The sequence below is a fragment of the Mus pahari genome, chromosome 11, assembly GCF_900095145.1.
Source record: "Mus pahari chromosome 11, PAHARI_EIJ_v1.1, whole genome shotgun sequence".
NCBI lineage: Eukaryota > Metazoa > Chordata > Mammalia > Rodentia > Muridae > Mus > Mus pahari.
The window spans coordinates 34,786,247-34,807,451 of NC_034600.1; the positions used below are offsets into that span (position 1 = coordinate 34,786,247).

General features: G+C 42.1%; 2 protein-coding genes across 5 annotated transcripts in view; one reads left to right on the plus strand and one right to left on the minus strand.

Annotated features, from left to right (window-relative positions):
• Sgtb (small glutamine rich tetratricopeptide repeat containing beta) overlaps positions 1-18,407 on the plus strand; it is a 33,411-nt gene extending 15,004 nt beyond the window's left edge. The window contains exons 5-11 of the mRNA XM_021208514.2: positions 281-380; positions 6,660-6,764; positions 9,550-9,688; positions 9,779-9,841; positions 11,981-12,018; positions 12,224-12,307; positions 16,721-18,407. Of these exons, the coding sequence (XP_021064173.1) occupies positions 281-380; positions 6,660-6,764; positions 9,550-9,688; positions 9,779-9,841; positions 11,981-12,018; positions 12,224-12,307; positions 16,721-16,832 (641 nt within the window). The 3' untranslated portion in view covers positions 16,833-18,407. The remainder of the gene's footprint in view (positions 1-280; positions 381-6,659; positions 6,765-9,549; positions 9,689-9,778; positions 9,842-11,980; positions 12,019-12,223; positions 12,308-16,720) is intronic.
• A 681-nt stretch (positions 18,408-19,088) lies between these two features.
• Positions 19,089-21,205, minus strand: part of Trappc13 (trafficking protein particle complex 13) — a 33,948-nt gene continuing 31,831 nt past the window's right edge. For 3 of the 4 annotated variants that reach the window (XM_021208330.2, XM_021208329.2, XM_021208328.2), the window contains one exon: positions 19,089-21,118. In XM_021208330.2, the coding sequence (XP_021063989.1) occupies positions 21,011-21,118 (108 nt within the window). In that variant the 3' untranslated portion in view covers positions 19,089-21,010. The remainder of the gene's footprint in view (positions 21,119-21,205) is intronic. The other variant, XM_021208327.2, reaches the window with a different exon arrangement.

The following is a 21,205-nucleotide window of genomic DNA, read 5'->3' on the forward strand; positions in this document are numbered from 1 at the left end:
CGTCTCTATGACCTACCTGCAGTGCCTGCCTTTACTCCCAACAGCTGAATTTCATGTGATGCAAATATTAATTCCCGTGACTCCATCTTGTCCAAGTGATCCAATCACCAGGAAACTAAGAGCAGAGTCTGTGGTAAAAGATAAAAATTGAGCCCAGTTCAATTTTGTGATTGAAAAACACCTTCTTCGTGTTATTGTAGTTTTTGTGGCTGAGCCGCATGGGTCAGACTTGACACTTTTTCACACTCTGCTTACAGTGCCTGTCCCGATCTGATTGCAGGCAATAACCACATGAAAGAAGAAAATTATGCTGCGGCAGTGGACTGCTACACGCAGGCAATAGAACTGGATCCCAACAACGCGGTTTATTATTGCAACAGGTAAAGCGGCTGGCTCCGGGTCAGCCTGTTCATCCCGAAACGCTGGGATTCATAGCTCTGAAAGGCAGATGTCGAATGTGTTTGTTGAGAAAAAGTTTAAAGTACAGAAAAACAAGCTGAAGGAGAAATAGGAAAGAATAAAGCCGTAGGCTTCATTCAGAGGCCACCAATCTTTTTAAAATTTAATTAATTAATTTTTTTTTTTTTTTACTTATTTACTTTACATCCCATTCACTACTCCTCTTCCAGGCATCTTCTTCCATAATCCTTCTACCTCCGCTCCTACTCCTCTGAGAAGGAGTGGCCCTCTTAGATATCCCCTCTGCATATTCTCTCTCTCTCTCTCTCTCTCTCTCTCTCTCTCTCTCTCTCTCTCGGATATGGGGTCTCATGTAGCTCAGATTACAATAGGAATTCCTGGATAGCCGGTGATAGCCTTAAGTTCTGGTCCTCCCACCTCAGTTTTTAGAGTCCTGGATTTAACCCACTACACCTGGCTTATGAGGAGCTGCAAATTAAACCCAGGGATTGGTGCTTACAGGGCAAACACCCCACCAACCTCACCACCTGACCTATTATGTCCTAAGGTTTTGTTTGTTTAAGATTTTATTTTGTATATGAGTGCTCTATCTGCATATACACCTGCATACCAGAAGACGACATCAGATCCCATTACAGATGGTTGTGAGCCACCATGTGGTTTCTGGGAATTGAACTCAGGACCTCTGGAAGAGCAGAGAGTGCTCTTAACCAGTGAGCCATCTCTCCCGCCCCTCCCCCCTCCTAAGTTTTTGAAAGTCTTCACAAGCATTATTGAAATGGTTTTTGTTACCTTGTTATTCTCATTTGCATATCTGATGCCTATAACAAACAAACAAACATACATACATGAAGTATTCTTTTTGAATAAGCAGATAGACTTATCTTTAATTTAGCTTTCTCAGTATTATCCCCATTTTTTTCCAGTGCCATCTAGACTCTGTGGACATCTGCATTTCTAGTAGTATTTTTTTCTGGACTTTAGATCTATCTGTAAAAATGCTTTTAGTTGGTTTACCAGTTATAAACATTTTAAAAATTGAGACTAACTGCAAAATTGTTCCAACTTCTTTTCTTCCCTGCCCTAGGAATAGATGTATCTATATTTGACATACTTTTTATGAGACTTAGGTCTCTCATTATTATCACTATTTTAATCACATTTTCATATAAATTATCATATTTTATGTCTAATGGATAGTTAGGTGGGACATTTTTTTAAAAATGTTGCCGAATTGTGGTTAGTGTTCTGAATTTTTTATTTATTGTTTTAATTATTATTATTGTGTATAATGTTTAATTATTATTATGTGTCAGAAAGAGAGGGTGCACACATGAGTGGGGAGGTCAAAGGAGCCTTTTGGGGAGCTGATTCTTTCCTTCCCATACGGCTCCCGTGATTATACCCAGGTTCAGAGGTTGCGCGGTCGTTGTTCTTATCCATGGGTAGTTGCCGACCAATTTCACTTTAAAGTTTTTGTTTTGTGTGTGTGTTAGTATGTGTGCATGAGTGTGTTTATGTGTCTCTGTGTGCATGCATCTGTGTGTGTCTGTATGTGCTTATGTGTGTGAGTGTATGTATGTGTCTGTGTGACTATGTGTGAGTATGTGTGTGTGTGTGTGTGTGTGTGTGTGTGTGTGTGTGTGCAGGTACTCATGAGACATTATGACAAGATATAAATATTACTGTAAATTTGCTTGGTTATAGAGTAATACATGAAAAATGTGAGGCTAAGTAAATAGTCCATTTTTCATGAGATTAGAATTCACCAATACTCTCATGCCTGCTAATACTTAGAGATTTTGGGTGATATTTATTCTTGCTTTTAATCACTGTTAAATTGAAATTAATGAATATGCTTCCCTTTCTCATTTAAATGGCTCTTTCCCCCAAGGATTCAGCCATAGCGCATGCTGTTAAATATTAAACAGTTAGAAAGGTTTGTTTGCCTTTTTTTTTCCTGCTTGCTAACCAGAGAGCTAGTGAAGAAACAGAAGGTACTTGCAGTGCTGGGGAAGCAGGGAGACTGTTGCATTAACAGCCCTGCCCATGAAATGGCAGGAGACTGACTGTGGGCACGTTACGGGATGCCAGTGTGGGCACGTTACGGTATGCCAGTGTGGGCACGTTACGGTATGCCAGTGTGGGCACGTTACGGGATGCCAGTGTGGGCACGTTACGGGATGCCAGTGTGGGCACGTTACGGGATGCCAGTGTGGGCACGTTACGGTATGCCAGTGTGGGCACGTTACGGTATGCCACCTGTTTCTGCACAGACTTGGTCTTCACTTCTCTTCTGTGTAGCCTCAGTGCTAAGTCCATTACTTTCTCTCTCGGAGGCTCTTGCCACTGGGATGGGTGGGTGAATCACCTAAGGAACAGGGAGACAGGGAACTGGTATAGGCATCCAGTTGGGTGATTTGGAAAGAGTTGGAAGTGGTTTGGAAAGACACGGAATTTGGATAGACAGAGGAAAATGGAAGACATTTTGGGTTGGAGAATGCAGAATTGGGAGCTAGGGAGGGCTCAGTTGGTAAAGTCCCTTCCATGAAAGCTTGAGGACACGAGTTTGAGCCCCAGAACATACACTGTTTAAAAAGCCAAGTCTGTGTTGCATGATTGTACTCTCAGTGCTGGGGGAGCAGAGGTAGGTGGAGCGCGGGGTCCCGCTTACCCAGTCAGCACAGGCTCCATGATTGTACTCTCAGTGCTGGGGGAGCAGAGGTAGGTGGAACGTGGGGTCTCGCTTAGCCAGTCAGCACAGGCTTCATGATTGTACTCTCAGTGCTGGGGGAGCAGAGGTAGGTGGGGCGCAGGGCCTCGCTTAGCCAGTCAGCACAGGCTCCTTGATGAGCTCCGGCCAGTGAGAGGCCATGTCTGAAAAAGGAAAGTCGAGGGCACCTTGTCCTCTGGCCTCCACTTGCTGTGTATACACAGCCACACGTGTACCTGCACATACACATAGAATTCAGAATCATCAGGCCATTGTAACAAAAGATGGCTAGTACCACCGTCTAGTTGCCTTGGCTCCAAGGAGGATGGGAATGAGGGCCTATGGTTTTGCATTTTGCTTTCCTGTTTTTCTAGCAGATTCCTAAAGTCATTTGACTGAGATTGAACTTGATCGATGAATCTCAGTTCTACTGCTTATCTTCTTTCTATACAACCTTTGGACAGTCACATATCCGTTGTAAGAATCTATTTCTTGCGAAACAAACGTAATACTAATCACTTCAGTGTGCACTTGGAGGGGTGGTCACACATACAAAGAGCCTAGCTAGTCCTAGACTAAAAGTATTTCTTTCAAAATACGTTGCTGCTATGTGAGTTCCAGGCTAACCTGACCTACTTGTAAGTTTCAGGACAGTCAGGGATGCACAGTGAGATCTTGTCTCTAAATAAGTAAACAACAGTGTAACTCTCGTGACACACACCTATAATCTCACCCCAGGGACAGAGTTTAGTTATAGATGTATAATAAAGTTAGAAGGTCAAATGGAGCACAAGCATGTACAGACTTTATTTATTTGTTTGTTTGTTTATTTATTTATTTAAGACGGGGGGCTGTCCTTCCTTGAACTCACAGAAATCTGCTTCACCAGAGCTGACATTATGGCATTAAAGATTAAAGATGTATACCACATGTCTGGCAAAAGTATGAGTCTTTTGTTGTCTCAAAATCCACTTTCTGAAGAACATGTGTGCCAGCCATTAATGCGCACATTAGTTGTGAAAGCTGATCTTCAAAATTTTTATCAGAGCTTGTCTACACATGATGCGATATATCAGAGCTTGTCTACACATGATGCGATATATCAGAGCTTGTCTACACATGATGTGATATATCAGAGCTTGTCTACACATGATGCGATATATCAGAGCTTGTCTACACATGATGTGATATATCAGAGCTTGTCTACACATGATGTGATATATCAGAGTTTGTCTACACATGATGTGATATATCAGAGCTTGTCTACACATGATGTGATATTTCTTACAGAAAATTTGGAAGGTCTGTATTCCCGGTTTCAGTGTCTCTTCTAGCTGCCTTTCTATGGGATGGGTTCTCTAGAACTCTGTTCATGGAGAGCCAACAAACACTTTGGCCATTTACTTTGGATATTCAGTGTTGATGGGATACAATAATAGTTGTATTAGGAATAGAATTGATAGAATGAAAAAATTAATCCTCCCCCCTCGGTGTGTATATGTATGTGTATGAGTGTCTGTGTGCCTGTGTGTGTCCATCCGTCTATCCGGCCAGCTGGCTGTCTGTGTCTGTCTGTGATTTATTAGAGTAGCTTACAGGCTATGTGCTAAGTAGTCCAACAATGGCTATCTCCTAGTAGAAAGTCCAGGATTCCAGTAGTTGTTCAGTCCACAAGACTGGGTGTCTCAACAGTCCCAATCTAGTGCTGGAGTCCGAGAGAAATCCTAGAGAGCCACCCATTTTCAGTCTGTGTTGAAATTCCAAAGAATTTACCCCAGGGAGGAGTGCCCCAGGAACAGAAGAGATGAACTCACCACCGAGACTAAGGCAAAAGCTGACTTCCTTCCTTCGTGCCCTTTTGTGTAGCTCATGTCTTCTGATGTAGCTCAGATTTAGGGTCAGTCTTCCAACTTCAAATGATCTGAATTTAGGGTAGGTCTTCTACTTCTAAAAATCCCACACAGGTGTGTCCAGCTGTTCTGGCTTAGTTAATTCCAGATGCAGTGAAGTTGACTGTAAGATTAGCTATGACAGAAGTAGATACTCCTAATCTTTACTTTGATGGCCGGAGGAAATTAGAACATTTAAGGCATGATGAGGTCAGTGAGGAACAGTGTTTTAGTCCTCTTTAGGGGACTGTCTCAGTGGGTAAAACATTTGCTTCACACGTCTGGTGATTTGAATGCGTTTCCCGCAAACCCGAGCACCCTGAGTTCAGATCTCAGAACTATGTAGTATTAGCATCTATAGTCCCAGCATGCCCCTGGGGAGGAGAGGGGAGGGCAGCAGGCTCTCAGAGGCTCAGGGCCAACTTCCCTGCTGGAGGAGACCCTGTCTCAAAGGTGGAAAGGTGAAAACTGACACCTGAAGGTGTCTGACTCACACACACACACACACACACACACACACACACACACACATTTTCACTCATTTTATTGTTTTGATATGTGTTACTGGAGAGTCCGGGAAGTCTCTGAAAGAACTTATTGTTGAAGACAGAAGGTTGACTGGGTAGTTAAACAAACAAACAAACAAACAAACAGTTTGGGCAATTTAGACACCAGACATGGGTATAAGAGAATGCAGGAGCAGGAGACTGACAAGTGCCTCTCAGTTTGTGGGCAAGCTTAGCAAGCTGGAGAGTGTGGGGCACGTTTGCCATGGGCTTTTGTCTGTTGACCATAAAGGAATCTAAGTCAAGTTTTGGGTTTGTAACTGTTTCCCCCAAGGACTTTCTGCCTTTATTACTAGAAGGGACCTCAAGTTTGGGAGGTACTGTGTTAGGAGTAGAGGGTGCAGCATGCCCTGGGGGTGGGTGGAGCAGTGAGAACCTAAGATGTTATCCTATGCTCTGGCCCTCACACCTGACCTCGTGCAGATGTTTCTTGGCTGCTGATACTCCCTTGTTGACCTCTGAGTATGAATCCTAGGGCTTCTGCTTCTCCTCCCCTTTCCTCCCCTGGGTGAATCCTTCCAAGTCAGCATCACTGTCAGCAGGTCCTCATTGTTAGATGTTTGCATGGGCAAATGCTGTTTGCCTAGAGTTGGTCTCTTCAGCCTTCTTCTGAAGTAGATTCTGGGGTTTGCTGAAGATGATGATGACCTTGGAGAGACTGAAGGGTAAAGTTTAGGCTGTGTCAGGAGTAAAGGAATGGGAGAGGTTGTCATGGGTTGGAAATTTTTGGTATGTTTTAACCTTACTATTAAAATGACCAATTCATAGCAGCTGCCCCTCTCTATGCCTCCCTAGTGCTCCAAATGCCTCCATGTTTTCAGTTTGCATCTCAGGCAAACTGAGAGGCCATAAATAGGGTTGTAATAACCCACACATTTGTATTTTCTAAAGCAAAGGGGAAGGAAAAGGGAGCTTACTTTTTCTTCCAGATGTTTTAAGCTGTTTTTAAATTGTTGTATAATCAGACAGTTGGGCTTAGAGTGATGTGTTGTAAACATTGGGACCAGAACCATGCGGTTTCATGCCTGAAAAGCCTGGACTGCTGCCTTATTGTAATGTCTCCCCCCTCAGGGCTGCTGCTCAAAGCAAATTAAGTCACTACACAGACGCAATCAAGGACTGCGAGAAAGCCATCGCAATTGATTCCAAATACAGCAAGGCCTATGGAAGGATGGGGTGAGTGCCCAGACAACATCCAAGGCATTGCCACGGAGAATCATACATGTTGTGGTTCAGGTCTGATGGTGGATATCCTGACTAACATTGTCCCCTGTGTGATAATAAGACAAATATAATAGAAAGAAATATAGCAAAATGGAGCTGAGGTCAGTCATGGGTATTTCAGGACTGATGGGCATTGTAAGGAACTGTGTGAAGAAACTCACTTCATAGCTTGGACCATAAAAACACAAGTAAGTTTCATAGGTCCCTAACTATGTATTGTCCCTGGAAACCACTGTTTGGTGTTTGTTAGTTCCGTGTTCATGGAGACTTTATGGGATTTAATTTCTGTGAGTGAGATCCAACTGCATGTGTTGTTGGAACTCTTTTTGAGTTCTATGTCTGAACTCCATACTCAAATATTCCATTCCTTTTTATCTCTATGTTTGAGTATTTAATAGACATTTTGAATTTCATGTGTTTCTATCAGAACTCATGGACCCATTGCTTTGGCCCAAAGCTGAAGAGTTGGTCTGTATCTATCTAATCTGATGGCGTATCTGGTCTAGTCTCATTTTCCCCATGTATCTTGGATTAAGTTGTTGACTAGCTTGCTAATAGGATTAGCCCAGATTGCCATTTCTTACCTACTCTGCTTCAGTTACCTCCTAACTGGTCTTTATGCCTCAATTCTCTACCTCAATTCTCTACAGAGAAGCCAGAGTGAGCTTTCAAAAGTCTAACCCAGAAAAGTTGAATATCTAAATAGACAGAGTGATTGCCTAGCATGCTGGATTTGAGCCCTAGCATTGCATAAACAGGGTATGTGTTGCATGCTTATACTCCCAGCACTTTGGAGGTAGAAGCAAGAGGATCAAGATCATCTTTGGCTACATAGCAACTTTGAGGTCAGCCTCAGCCACATGAGACCTTGTCTCACACCTCCCTAGCAAACCCTAAAAGCATAACTCAAATAGTCATTCCATTGTAACTGTAAAAAGTCTGAACTATAAAGAAGTCCCATATGACCCAGTGGAGCCAGCTGCCCCCTCTACTTTCTTTCCTGGGTCCCATCCTCATGTACCTTTTTCCTATGCTTTCAGCATACAAGACCTGCATGTTTCTTAGCATCTCTGAGTTTGCTTCTGTGTCTGGGTTGATAGTACTCTCCCAACTTCTCTGTGATTATTTTCTGCCATTCATGTCTTCTGCATGTGGCCATTTTTGAGCAAGCATTGCTGTCATTTTCCTTAATATTGCCCATTCTGGGTGCATGCTTGTTGCCTGTGCTGCTCAGGTGGAAGGAGATTTTCTTAAACTTAGGAACTTTTAAAGAAATTGTGGAGTGCTGAGTATTTAAAGTAGTACCTGGTACACAGTAGGCTTTCAGTCTTTGCTGATGATTAATTAAGAACTCTGTTGAGGATCCTTCAAGGTTGACTAATAGAAAACTACTTGGATTATAAAGAATTTCTAACTTTATCTATGTAAGAAGTCTGTGAGGTAATCCAGAAAAGAAAGGATTAATTTGTTTAAATGACAATTGAAGAACAAACAAGACACTTAATAGTATCCTTTTTTTTATTTAAAGATTTATTTATTATTATATATAAGTACACTGTAGCTGTCTTCAGATGCGCCAGAAGAGGGTGTCAGATCTCATTACCAGATTACAGGTGGTGATGAGCCACCTTGTGGTTGCTGGGATTTGAACTTAGGACCTTCAGAAAAACAGTCAGTGTTCTTACCTGCTAAGCCATCTCGCCAGCCCAATACTATCTTTTTATACGTAGTTATTACTGCTTAATTCTGATGTATTTTTCAAGTAAATTATAGGTAGGGAATGATAAACATTAAAATTTAGTAATACTCAAGTTTGTGCCTGGGACGATAGTTTTTATTTGAGTTACAGAAGATCCTTATTTTGTCTAACAAGTTACGTGTTCAGGACTAGTCACCTGATAGCTACATTCTGCTTTTAATTTAACAGATGAGAAACTATGGGCCAGTGAGATAGGTCAGCAGGTTAAGGCACTTGCTGTGTGAGCCTGACAGTTCTAGTTCAACCCCCAAAGCCCTTGTTAACGTGGAAGGAAAAGAGCAAGTCAACAGAGTTGCCCTCTGCTCCCTACATGTGTCCCCTGGCACCACTTCCTCCAATAATCAATCAATCAATCAATCAATCAAATATTTTTTTAAAAGCTATAGGAAGTGAAACAGTAAAAACAAAATTGGGAAACTAATAGTCATTATTGTTCAAGTGTTTTAGGAAGGAAGAATGTGGGACGCTCTCAAGTACATAGCATTCAGATGCAGGTGTGTCCCACCTGAGGCCTGTGGGCTGCATGTGTCCTAGGGTAGTTATGCATGCAGCCCCACACATCTGTAGGCGACAGTGTTGTTATAAGGTCAGAAGGTTTGACACTCCTGGTTCATTAGAGTCCTTGAAAAGGCTGTCAGCATCATGGATTTTCATGATCCCAGGATTGCAAGCCCAAATCTTGGTTTAGTTCGGCCTAGAGTTTCGTAAAGCAAGCTACTTCATTTACATGTCAGTCTTAAGGAAAACAGAAGGGTGAGCAGTCTGAGCTCTCAGCTTATGAACTGTGTGGGACACATGTGTAATGGAACAGAAAGGAGACAACTGAAGCTTACAGGACCTTGGAATTGGGGAGAATTGATTGTTCTCTCTCTCTGAACCATAGCATAATGAGGTTTAGAACTGAATGCTAGGTCCCTGAATGCTCTTAGCATAAGACCTTCTGCTGTTCTTTAGCATAACTCTGCTCTCTTTCCAAAGGCTCGCCCTCACTGCCATGAATAAGTTTGAAGAGGCAGTTACAAGCTACCAGAAGGCACTGGATCTCGATCCTGAAAATGATTCTTATAAGTCAAATCTGAAAATAGCAGAACAGAAGTTAAGAGAGGTAGCCAGTCCTGTAAGTTGTCTCTGTGGAACAGATCCTGTCACTCACAATTGATTAACATCACAGTGGCTGGAATGAATCTCAGATCTAACTCTTTTACAGACAGGAACTGGGTTGAGCTTTGACATGGCTAGCTTGATAAATAACCCAGCATTCATCACCATGGTGAGTATACTTCTTTCTTTTTTGATCTACTGCCTGCTGTCCACTATGTATTTGATCTCCTTCTCTGCCATTCTTTTTAGGGAGATGGAATTTTTCAATAGTTGCTGGAGTTGACCCATAGCTCTTGAGCACAAGTGCCTCAGCCTCACTGGGAGTGCAGGCTCCATATCCAGATTTTTTTTTTTTTTAAAAAAAAACAAATGTGGAGGTTTCCAGTGAGTGGCAGATGTTCATGGCAAAGGCTAAGACAGGAGTACCTCAACTCGGAGGAAGCCAGGGTCTTTTTTAGAAAACCCATACCTTCCTAAACTAGAATATAAAAGTCGGTGTTTGTGTGGATATGCACACGTTATAAGACAAAACTCATGCTTTTTTTTTTTTTTTAGATTGCCAGTTTGTAAATCTGAAAGTTTAAAAACCACTGTCTTGGGCTAGTGAGATGACTCAGCAGGTTACAGTGCTTGCCACATAATCCTGGTGATCTGAGGTCACACATGGTGGAAAAAAAAACAACTGACTTCCACAAGTTACCTTTTGACCTTTATACAAAGCACTGTGGCACACATACACAGTCTCTCTCTCTCTCTGTCTCTCTCTCTCTCTCCCTCCCTCCCCCTCTCTCTCTTTCTCTCTCTTTCAATTCATAAAGAAATAAATGTAATTTAAAACCCTAAAGTTGTATAAAACTGGTCCTAGGAAGATATATCTATCAACTGCTGTCTGAAGGATTTTGATTATAGCCATCATCCAAACTTGCCCATCAATATTGCTGGCCTTGTTTTCTGTCTTAAGAGTTTTTATGTTTTTAAAAACAGGCTCTCATGTAGCCCAGGTTCAAACATGCCTCAACGAGCCTCAAACAAAGTATGTAGCTGAAGGTGACCTTGAATGTTTGCTCTTCAGGCCTCCGAAGTGCTGGGATTACAGGCGAGCCCTACTTCAGCCAGTTTATGCAGTGCTGGAGACTGAACCCAGGACTTCGTGCCTCCTAGACAACTAAACCACATCTCTAGTCCTGCCAACAATCTCTAGTTCCTCAAACCAACAAAAATAACGTACAGTTCTTTGAAAAGCAAACATGATTCTATGTTCTGGTGGGCATAGGGTGTTACCAGAGTCTACAGTACCCCTGGAGTTACTGACTGCATACTTTGTATGTAAACATTCTACTGCCTGGCATGGTGGTGCATGTCTGCAATACCTGAACGTGGAAGGAAGGCTGAGGCCAGCCTTAGGAACACAGGAATTTGAGGCCAGCCTTGGCTACATGGGGAGACCCTGTCTCAAAACAAAAGCACATATATTCTACCATACGCTGTGTTCCTGCAATGCAGGAATCAGCTCCTGTTCATCTTTGTTCAAGTAAATGTGTTTTACAATCCTTAAGTCCTTAGTTCAACCAAAAGACACAGTCTTTTACCAATTTGGTTGGCCTTCTTACCTATTCGCTGGCAAATACATACTCCTTTGTAAGTCTCTGATGTTTTAAAACCTGGCTTGCTCATTTCTAGGCCTCAGGTTATATTATTGTAATATGAAATGGAATTTAGCTTCAGATTAAATTTAGTCTGTAAGCTACTATATACTAAAATAAGCACCGTGTAGGAGCTGCAAAAGAGGAGGGTTAAAGGCACATCTTTGACTCTTAAAAAGGGGCCAGTGTAGGCTCGTGGGTGGGCCACAGTGCCAGAGTGCTTAGATAGCATTCCTGACAACTCGGTTTGATTTCTCGGCACTGCTATAATAAATAAATAAATACATAAACACGTAAACAAAGTGAGGGCTAAGACTGTAGTTCAGTGTAAGGACATATGCGTCGTGTTCAACCCTCAGGACTGCCAAAAAATGAAAATAGAAACTGATGAAAATTACAGAGGATAAATAACAAAAGGACCGGGTTGATCATGCTTTAACATGGAGTTCTGAGATCTATCAACCTGCCGTTGTTACTCTGTGAAGGAAGCAGTTTCTAGTACCTTCCCTTTTGGATCATCCCATTTCCTTTGTACAGCACACTAAAATTCCACCCCATGTTAGGGTGTGCACCATTAGGCTTCATTCCTCCACCCTCACAGCATCTTTGTAACGTCCCTATGCATTGCTGTCATTTTAATGGGCAATACTATTTTTCAATTATAGGCTGCAAGTTTAATGCAGAACCCTCAAGTTCAGCAGCTGTAAGTATAAAGGGCTCCTTATGCCATTTCCCTTCTTATTGCAGGGGTAATTAAAGCATGCCATCAGAATTGATAAAAAGGCACTGAATTCCAGTCACTCACACATTTGACCCAGTCCCTTCGAAGATATTGATGTATTTCATTGACATTTTCTTCCCATGAGGAATACATGCTGATCTCCATGGTCTGTCTCTCGTTACCCTAGAATGTCAGGGATGATGACAAACGCCATTGGAGGACCTGCTGCCGGAGTTGGAGGCCTCACAGACCTGTCTAGCCTTATCCAAGCGTGAGTGTTTGCCCTGCTTTGTGTCCTATTGAATGGGTAAGGCAAGGTGACCAAAAGCAGCCTGGGGAGGAAAGGCTTTATTTCAGCTCACAGTTTATAGTCCATCATGAAGGGAGGCCAGAGGGGCTGGAGAGATGGCTCAGTGGTTAAGAGCACTGACTGCTCTTCCGAAGGTGCTGAGTTCAATCCCAGCAACCACATGGTGGCTCACAACCATTCTGTAATGAGATCTGACACCTTCTTTGGTGCTATCTGAAGGCAGCTACAGTGTACTTAGATATAATAAATAAATAAATCTTTTTTTAAAAGGCCTGATTTACACATGAAGGGAAGTCAGAGCAGGAACTCCAGGTAGGAACCTGGAGGCAGGAATAAAAGCAGAGACCATGGAGAAGTGCTGCCTGCTGGCTTGTTCTCTGTGGTTCTCCCAGGTTGCTTTCTTGTACAACCGAGGACTCTGTCCGTCCGAGGGTAGTACCCCTTCTAGTGTACTGGAGCCTCACACATTAATCATTAATCAGAAAAATATCCCACACTTATCTGCAGGCCAATCTGATGGAGGCAACTCCTCAGTTGACATTCTCTTTCTCGATATGCTTAGAATTGTGTCTAGTTGACAAAAAGCCAACCAGCCCAAAGTTGTTTTTTTTTGTTTGTTTGTTTTTCTAGACAGGGTTTCTCTGTGTAGCCCTGGCTGTCCTGGAACTCACTCTGTAGACCAGGCTGGCTTCGAACTCAGAAATCCGCCTGCCTCTGCCTCCCAAGTGCTGGGATTATAGGCATGTGCCACCACGCCCGGCTCAAAGTTTTTTTTAACAGAAACAACAAGCAGGCATTTGATGCCTTAAAGTTTGTTTCTGAGGGCTCGGCCTTCATTTTAATTGTTTCCTGTTAAAATCACTTGCCTAACTAAACGTGTGACGTTTCTAAGAAGTTAGTAAATTGGAGTCGCATTTCAGAGTGAAGGGTAGGGGTGTAGGAAGTGAAGGGTAGGGGTGTAGAAGACCTGGTCTGTGGCCAGCTCGACATGCTTTGGGGGAAATCATGCATGCTCACAGACTTTTTCTTTTCCTTTCTATAGAATTTTCACATTCCAGCAGATCTTTAGAAGGAGTCATTAGCAGTAGAAGTAGGCAGAACTCTGGTGTGGTGGGTGGTACACACCTTCAATTCCAGCACTCGGGAAGCGGAGGCAGGTGGAGTTTCTGTTGAGTTCCAGACCAGCCAGGTCTACATATTGATAACTCGTTGTAGCAAGCAAGCAAGCAAGCAAGCAAGCAAGCAAGCAAGCAAGCAAGCAAGCAAGCAAGCAAATAGAACAAAACCAAGAAAGTAGGTAGTTCCCATCCATAACTGGTAGCTGGAGTTGCCGAGGAACATGCCTTAACTTTCCGAGAGCTCAAGACAGTCACTTAGTCTTTTGAGGTCCAGCTAAATTTTTGTTGTTTCTAGTATGGATTTAGGGTCATATAGGATGTCAGGACTGTCATCTACACTTACAGAGAGTCCCTAAGGATTGATTTCCTGCTGTACACTTACAGAGGGTCCCTAAGGATTGATGCCCTGCTGTACACTTACAGAGGGTCCCTGAGGATTGATGTCCTGCTGTACACTTACAGAGGGTCCCTGAGAATTGATGTCCTGCTGTACACTTACAGAGGGTCCCTGAGGATTGATGTCCTGCTGTACACTTACAGGGGGTCCCTGAGTATTGATGCCCTGCTCATTGATACACACTCACCATGATCTCATATATAAAGCAATTATCCTTCAATTTCATCAATGAGTTTATTTTTTTTAATTTTGTAAGCTTGAATAACTACTCTGGGATTTAATTGGTAGTCATATGCCTACTGAAAATAAGTATTAATTAGGTGCAGATCCATATTTTAAATTCAGTTTTTTGAAGCATAGTCTTGCTGTGTAGCCCATGTTGCCTTCCAATTGAAGGTGACCTTCCTGAGTGGTCTGGGATTACAAACATGGGCCACATACTTGGCTTAAAACCACCTTTGCTTTAGTGGTAGAGCCCTCACTGGGTTTAATCCCTAGCACCATGAAAGAAGTAAAGTGAGTTTTAAGGTCACATTGCGTGTTACATCCTTAATGTTCAGAACACTTCGGGGCTTCTGGGGCACTGGAAACTGACTCCACACACGTAAGCACACCACTGTCCATCAGTAAGCATGTCACTGTCCATCAGAATGTCCAAGACATTTAATCTTGAATATGTGTCTGCCACTGCCCCTGCCAAGTTTATAGGAAGCCACAGTTCCAGTTTCTAATTTGTTCTCAAAACCAATCACCACCTAGGATGCTGAACTTTTAGAGTGACCCTTAAATGGCATGATTATCATGCTTAATACATGTGATTGAGGTCACAAACTGAAGGATTTGTGATAAACTTATTTTATTGTAATTTCAAGGACCATCTTATTAGAATTTAAAGGAAAAAAACCCCAGGATAGGCAAGCTATAAATCTGAGCCATTACCCAGAGAAGAATAGAAAAGAGAAGTAAAAATTAGAACAAAAATCCAAACAAACAAATGACTCCCTCCCCCCCCCAAAAAAAAACCCCATTGCTGTTTGAGTTAAGCCAGTGTGGAGGTCGGCCGCATGGCGGTAACACCACAGGCCAATGGCGGGGAGTCCAGCTATGGAGGAAGACTAGGGAAGTCCAGAGTAACGGAAAAATTCTGCATAGTTTCCGATCAGCATCCAAATGAAAGAGACAGAAACAAAAGGAGTTTCATCGGGACTCAGAAAAGTGAGAAGACCCAAGGAACCTCAATGGTGGCTTCTACAAACTGTCTAAAGTCTTTATTTTCTGAGGCAGGGTCTTATAAAGACCACACTGATCTTGATTTTACTACATAGCTGGGGGTGGTCTTGAACTCTTGATCTTCTTGCCTCTTCTTCCTTAGTGCTGGGATTATAGATATGCACTATCATCCTGTTTCAAAGTTGTGTATAACTGTGTTTAATGAGTATTGGGACTGAAGCCAGAGCTGTAGGCAGGCTAGGGAAGTGTTCTGTTGGGCTAGAGAGATGGCTCAGAGATTAAGAACGCTAACTGCACAATAATGAGAATAATAATCTTAACACCCACATAAGAATCTGGGCATCCCATACATACCTGTAGCATTAGCTCCAAAAGGGTGGAGACAGGGGGATCGCTGGGACTTTCTGGATTCCAGCCTATTTAATAAAATGCAAGTTTAAGTTCAGGAAAAGACAGGGAATGACAGAGGAGGACACCTAACATACCTTCTGGCCTAGGCTTGTGCACTTGCACACCATGCATATAAACAGACACACACACAGAAACACATACACAGACATACAGATACACACACACACAAACACGCACAGACACACATACACACAGAGATACACACACATACACACACACAGATACAGAGACACACACATACACAGACACACAAAGACACATAGACACACACACAGACACATACATGTAGACACACACACACACATACATGCTTATAAACTTTTAAAAGAAGTCCTGTCATTGAACCTCATTCCCAGGCCTTTAAAACTTTGTCTTATAAAAATTCACTTTTTTGAGGCCAGCCTGGTCTACAGAGTGAGGTCCAGGACAGTCAAGGCTACATAGAGAAACCCTGTCTTGAAAAAAACAAAAGAAAAAAATCCCTTTTCACTGACCTCTCTAAGGATCCCAGCCTGGGAGTTGTTCTGTCCTGTCCTGAGAACCTGGGAAGACTGGTGCACTGTGTTTGGGTACATGTAAGGAGCATGCTTTAGAGCTGTTTGGTTAAATAGTGCACAGGTAGATCACATCCAATTCAGGCACTTCTATCTTATCTTCAGTGTTTTGTTTTCTTCCTCATCTTCAACAAGAGACTGTTTGTTTCCCAAGGAGAAGCCTCTGGCCTGGGCTGGAGAGAGGGTTCAGTTGGTAGGACCTGCCTTGCTACCAGGAAGACACGAGTTCTATCCCCTGACGAAACTGAAAACCAAAAAATCAAAAACCTGGCAGTGATGACACATCTTGTAATTCCAGGGTTGGAACCTAGGGACAGAGGCTCCCTGGGGCTGGCAGGCCTGTGAGCTAGCCTACTCTATAACAAAGCTTTCTGGCCAGTCAATAAACCCTGTCTTAAAACACACAAAAACGCACTGCACCCAAGGACCAATACTAACAGTTGTCCTTTGACTTCCACATGTGCACTTGCCCTCGTGTGCACCAGTACACACATGAGATGTACACAAACACACACCATACACACACCCATGGGAACTCTCTGTCCTGTAATAATGCTATGCAGAACAGTGGTAATATGGCTCTAAAACTTGTGTTCATAGGAAAAATTCCCTTTGAAAGTCCTACAGCAGCTCCAGTTCAGTTTATTCCGCTTTTGTCCTGCAGGGGGCAGCAGTTTGCGCAGCAGATACAACAACAGAATCCGGAACTCATAGAGCAGCTGAGAAACCACATCCGGAGCAGATCCTTCAGCAGCAGTACGGAAGAACACTCCTGACTTGACCAGGACCCTCGCCCCAGTACAAACACTCTGACGTGTACACTTGTAGATAATAGCCAAAAACAAAGTAACAAAACCCACCCTGTACAATGTCTGAAAATAACGGAGGAAAGTCTCCTGTGTAAACCTGAGAGAATACATCTGTTTAGATAATAGTTTACCACAAGCAGACTTTAACGTAATCCAGACTCCTTTGGAAAGCAATGATCAGTAGCCTTGTTAAGGGCGAATACAGCCTGGGGACAAGGGTCCATCCATTTTAAAACTTTTATCATCATATTTGTATATTAGACTTAGTACAGAGTATATTTATTGAATAGTAGGGCTATTTATTGGAAAGTTCTTTAGCTGCAGGTTTCCCTAGACAGTGGTCTCGAGAGGGGCGACGCTGGTTTAGAAGACACGTGCTTGGCAGCACGTCAGAGAGAAGCGCTGGCACTGCTACCATCAGTGACGCGTGTCTATTGCGAGTGGCGCTTTGAAGATACTGTGAATGCACAGAAAGCGAAGGCAGTGTGCTCAGGTTTTCTGCATAGATTTTTAACTAAGTTTGTCTGTAGCTTTGTGTTGATAGCGTTCGCATGGCCAGTTAAGTACATAATGAAACATACTTAGAAAGCCTTAATGATGCTGGTCAGGTCAGTGACATAACTGCTCCATTTAATTATCACAGCTTAACTGCCACAATTTCATTGCTGGTAAACCTACCTAGGGCAGTATCTAGTTACATTTAAAGAAGCTACTGACATGTCCCCAGATTATGGGTTTCCTAAGTGGAATTTAATTATGTGCCCATCAAAGACGATGATGATGATGATGATGATGATTTTTACTTTACCATTATTTAATGGCTAACAGAAGCATCCATCTCTAACATTGCTCACTTGTGTAATCCTTTGGTGCAGTTTGGCTTGGCATGTCGGTTCTTATGCTTAACTTTAATTTATTGCAATTTAAACATAACAGGAGACATCAACTATCTTATTTTAAGTTGGATGCCACAGTGCATCTGGCATGTGGTTAGTAGGAAGGAATGACATGAGATATTGATGGGGGGGACTCTTGGTGCACTGATGGATGAGAAGACTCATTTCAAACGGAACTGGTTTATTAACCAAAAACTTTGTTCCCATCCCATCACTGCAATAGAGAGGAAACAAATAGGAACGGAGAGCAGATGCCCCACAGAACAGATCCTGGAGCTGTTAAAGGACAACCAGAGTGACTGGGAACACAGATCAGTGCATAGTGCTTGCCCAGCATGTGTGGGGTCCTGGGTTACCCCTTCTCTAGTACTGCATGCAATGGGAATGGCGGTGAACCTCAGCACATAGGCGGTAAGAGGCAGGACCGGGAATTCAGCATCACTCTTGGCTACACAGTGAGTGCGATGCTAGCCTGGGCTACATGAACCCCCTGTCTCAATAACAAAAAACAAAATCCCAAACACCCCAGTAAAAAACAAAAACAACCCAAACAACAACAAAATGGACAATTAGAAAACTTCATGACTTAATCTAGATTTTTGGGAAACAAATCTTTGTGAAGAAGATAAGCTGAATAGGCCTGCCTCTATTAAGAAAATTTCAGTCCCTTCCAGGAAAAAAAAAAATAGGGCTCAGATGATTTCAGTGGTCTTAGGAGAGAATGATATCCCTTCTCTATAACTCTTCTGGAAAGCAGACAAGGAAGAGTCCCCAGGTCATGTGAGCAGTAGTACTCGGGAGAGGATTAACAGCGTTGGAACACGATCTTCATGTGCTAATGCCCTTGCTGAAGGCAGTTCTTCTTAGGTGAAATACAGAAATTGGTGGGTCTTCCACTGCATGTTTCTAGTTTTGTTTCTTTGGGAAGGAACAGCCAGCCAGATGTTGTCTCCCACTTCCACAGATTCTCTTTCTATATAGGACACCCTTTTCAGGTCTGTCCAGCACACCGGAATCATCATACTGCAAGCTATTTCAAGACTTTTTTGGTATGGTCTGATTGTCTAGCTGTCTTAAAACTTTAAGACACTTCCCCAGCATTCTTCTCCTTCTCTTGCTAAGAGAAACAGGGCACTGAATACTTCCATATGTTCTAATTAGGAATGCCTGACTTCCATGAACTCATTTCACTGGAGTAGCTGAAGCTGTTACCTTGCTATGCAAAATCCAATGTGTCCTTTTTATGGAAATGGAATTTTCATTTACTGTATCAAATTGTCAATCTAGTTTTTATAATAGTTGACTCAGATCCTTTATAAGATGGCATTATCTGTCCTTTATTTAAAGTATGAACAGTACACAGCTATGTTGTTTATACACAGAAGAGACTTTGTAACTCAAAGAATATAGCAGAATAAGTTATACATTCTGACGGAATGAAACAGTGGTTCAGTCATAAGAGGATGCTGATAAATACAACTTGACCAGTCTGTCATCCTAAAGGAATGGACCTCAGTTCTCACTGCTTATATTTTGTTTTGCACAGACATTCATCAATCATGACTAATGTATGTGAGGGGAAAGACTTCTGAATACACCTTTCATTTTGGACCAAACAGTTTGTCATGGCAATAAATAATTATGCATTTAAGAAAACAGGTCTTGTCTTTGACTTAATGCAATCCTCCATTGTAAAGAGTTAGATATATTTTTAGAACTTTTTATTTTTTTATTTCATGTATGTAGGTACACTGTTGCTGTCTGCATACACACCAGAAGAGGTCATCACCATCTCTCTAGCCCACGAATGGTTGTGATTAAATGGACAAAGAAATCTTTTATATTAGTACATGATAGAGAGTTAAAAATCAGATGTGAAGTTGGAATCATTTAATGTATAATATGAAAATAAGCTCTTCATTCTTCAGTAGGGAACCCCCCAGGAGTCTTTAGGTTAAAGAGAAATAATTACTAACATTGTTAAAAGCTAACTGAGTCAATCAATCCTGACCTGCTCTTGAGTGTCTAGTTATTTTTTTTTCCTTAGAAAAAAGGAAAACATTTAATTAATGGTGGCTTACAGTTCAGAGGTTTAGTCCATTATCATGGTGGGAAGCAGTGTGACACACAGGCAGCAGACCTGGTGCTGGAGAGGTAGTCCACAGTTCTTTATCTGGAATTGGCAGGCAGTAGGAAGAGAAAGAGGCAGGCCACCACACCTACTCCCACAAATACACCTCCTAGTAGTGCTGCTCTTTGTGAGCCCATAGGGGGCATTTTCTTTCTACTTACCACATTTTTTTCTACCAGCCACTGTCAAGATGTTCTTCTTTTCAGCATTTCACAGTTGTTTAAAACCTTTTTTGACATGAACTAATGTTTTATGATACTTGCTGAAAACTACCTTCATTGTGCCCCACCTCCCCTCAAGTGACAGGAGAGATCTTTCCCAGTGCTTTTTGTTTTATTTTGTTTGCTACCATTTGTCACCTCACCCCTATTGACTCTGTCTTCTTTTTTTATTTTATTTTTACTTTTTTTGAGTGTCTGTTAATGTGTGTTGGTATGTGTACACTAAGACAGACAGGCAACCATACAACGATTTTGAAAACAACTAAAATGTTTCTCCTGTATGAGTTAGGAAATAATCAGGCTGCAGGAAGGGGCCTGAATTGTTTTACACAGGCCTCTCTTTATTGACTAAACACCTAGGAAAGAGACCGCAGTTGACTATGATTAGTTCAACTAACTTTCTACATCAAGTATTATGGAAATTCGATAATCCTAAACCAAATGGTGTCTTCCAGCAGAGTTAGTGTGTAGCCTAGGGACCTTAGCAAGCAGGTGCCATCAATCATGGACATACCTGCTAGCCTGCTCAGATGGCAGAACTCATCTGTCCACAGAGCATAAGACACCTGATACCCAGCCCTTTACAGAAGGTTTGCTGACTTATATACTTGTTAGACAAAAAGCCTCAAAGATGAGCTTGTTGAAAACAAAAACATGACAGCTATCTTAAAGGACACAAAATACATACGGAAAATAAAGAAATGTTTTGTTCCTTTAGAATATAATTCAAAAGATAAAACTAGTGTATTTACAACAAACATTTAAAATTTAACTGTTTTACAGGAAACAAATTTAAATAACATGTACTTATTTTCACTACTGGTGGTTGCACAAAGCTGACGAAATACAGAGAGCACTTATGTGATTAAACAAGAAGTCTGACATTAGGGATTTTCTTTAGGCTTCCACTTCCACGGCTGCTGAGACCACGCAGACTTGCGCGATGTCATCATACTCGTATGTTCTCTTTAGAAATGTATCAGTGAGTCTTAAGCCAGAGACACTCTAGAGAAAGGGGGGGAGAGAGAGAGAGAGAGAGAGAGAGAGAATGAATATGAGAATGAATGAGATGCACCTCAGTGTTCACTCATT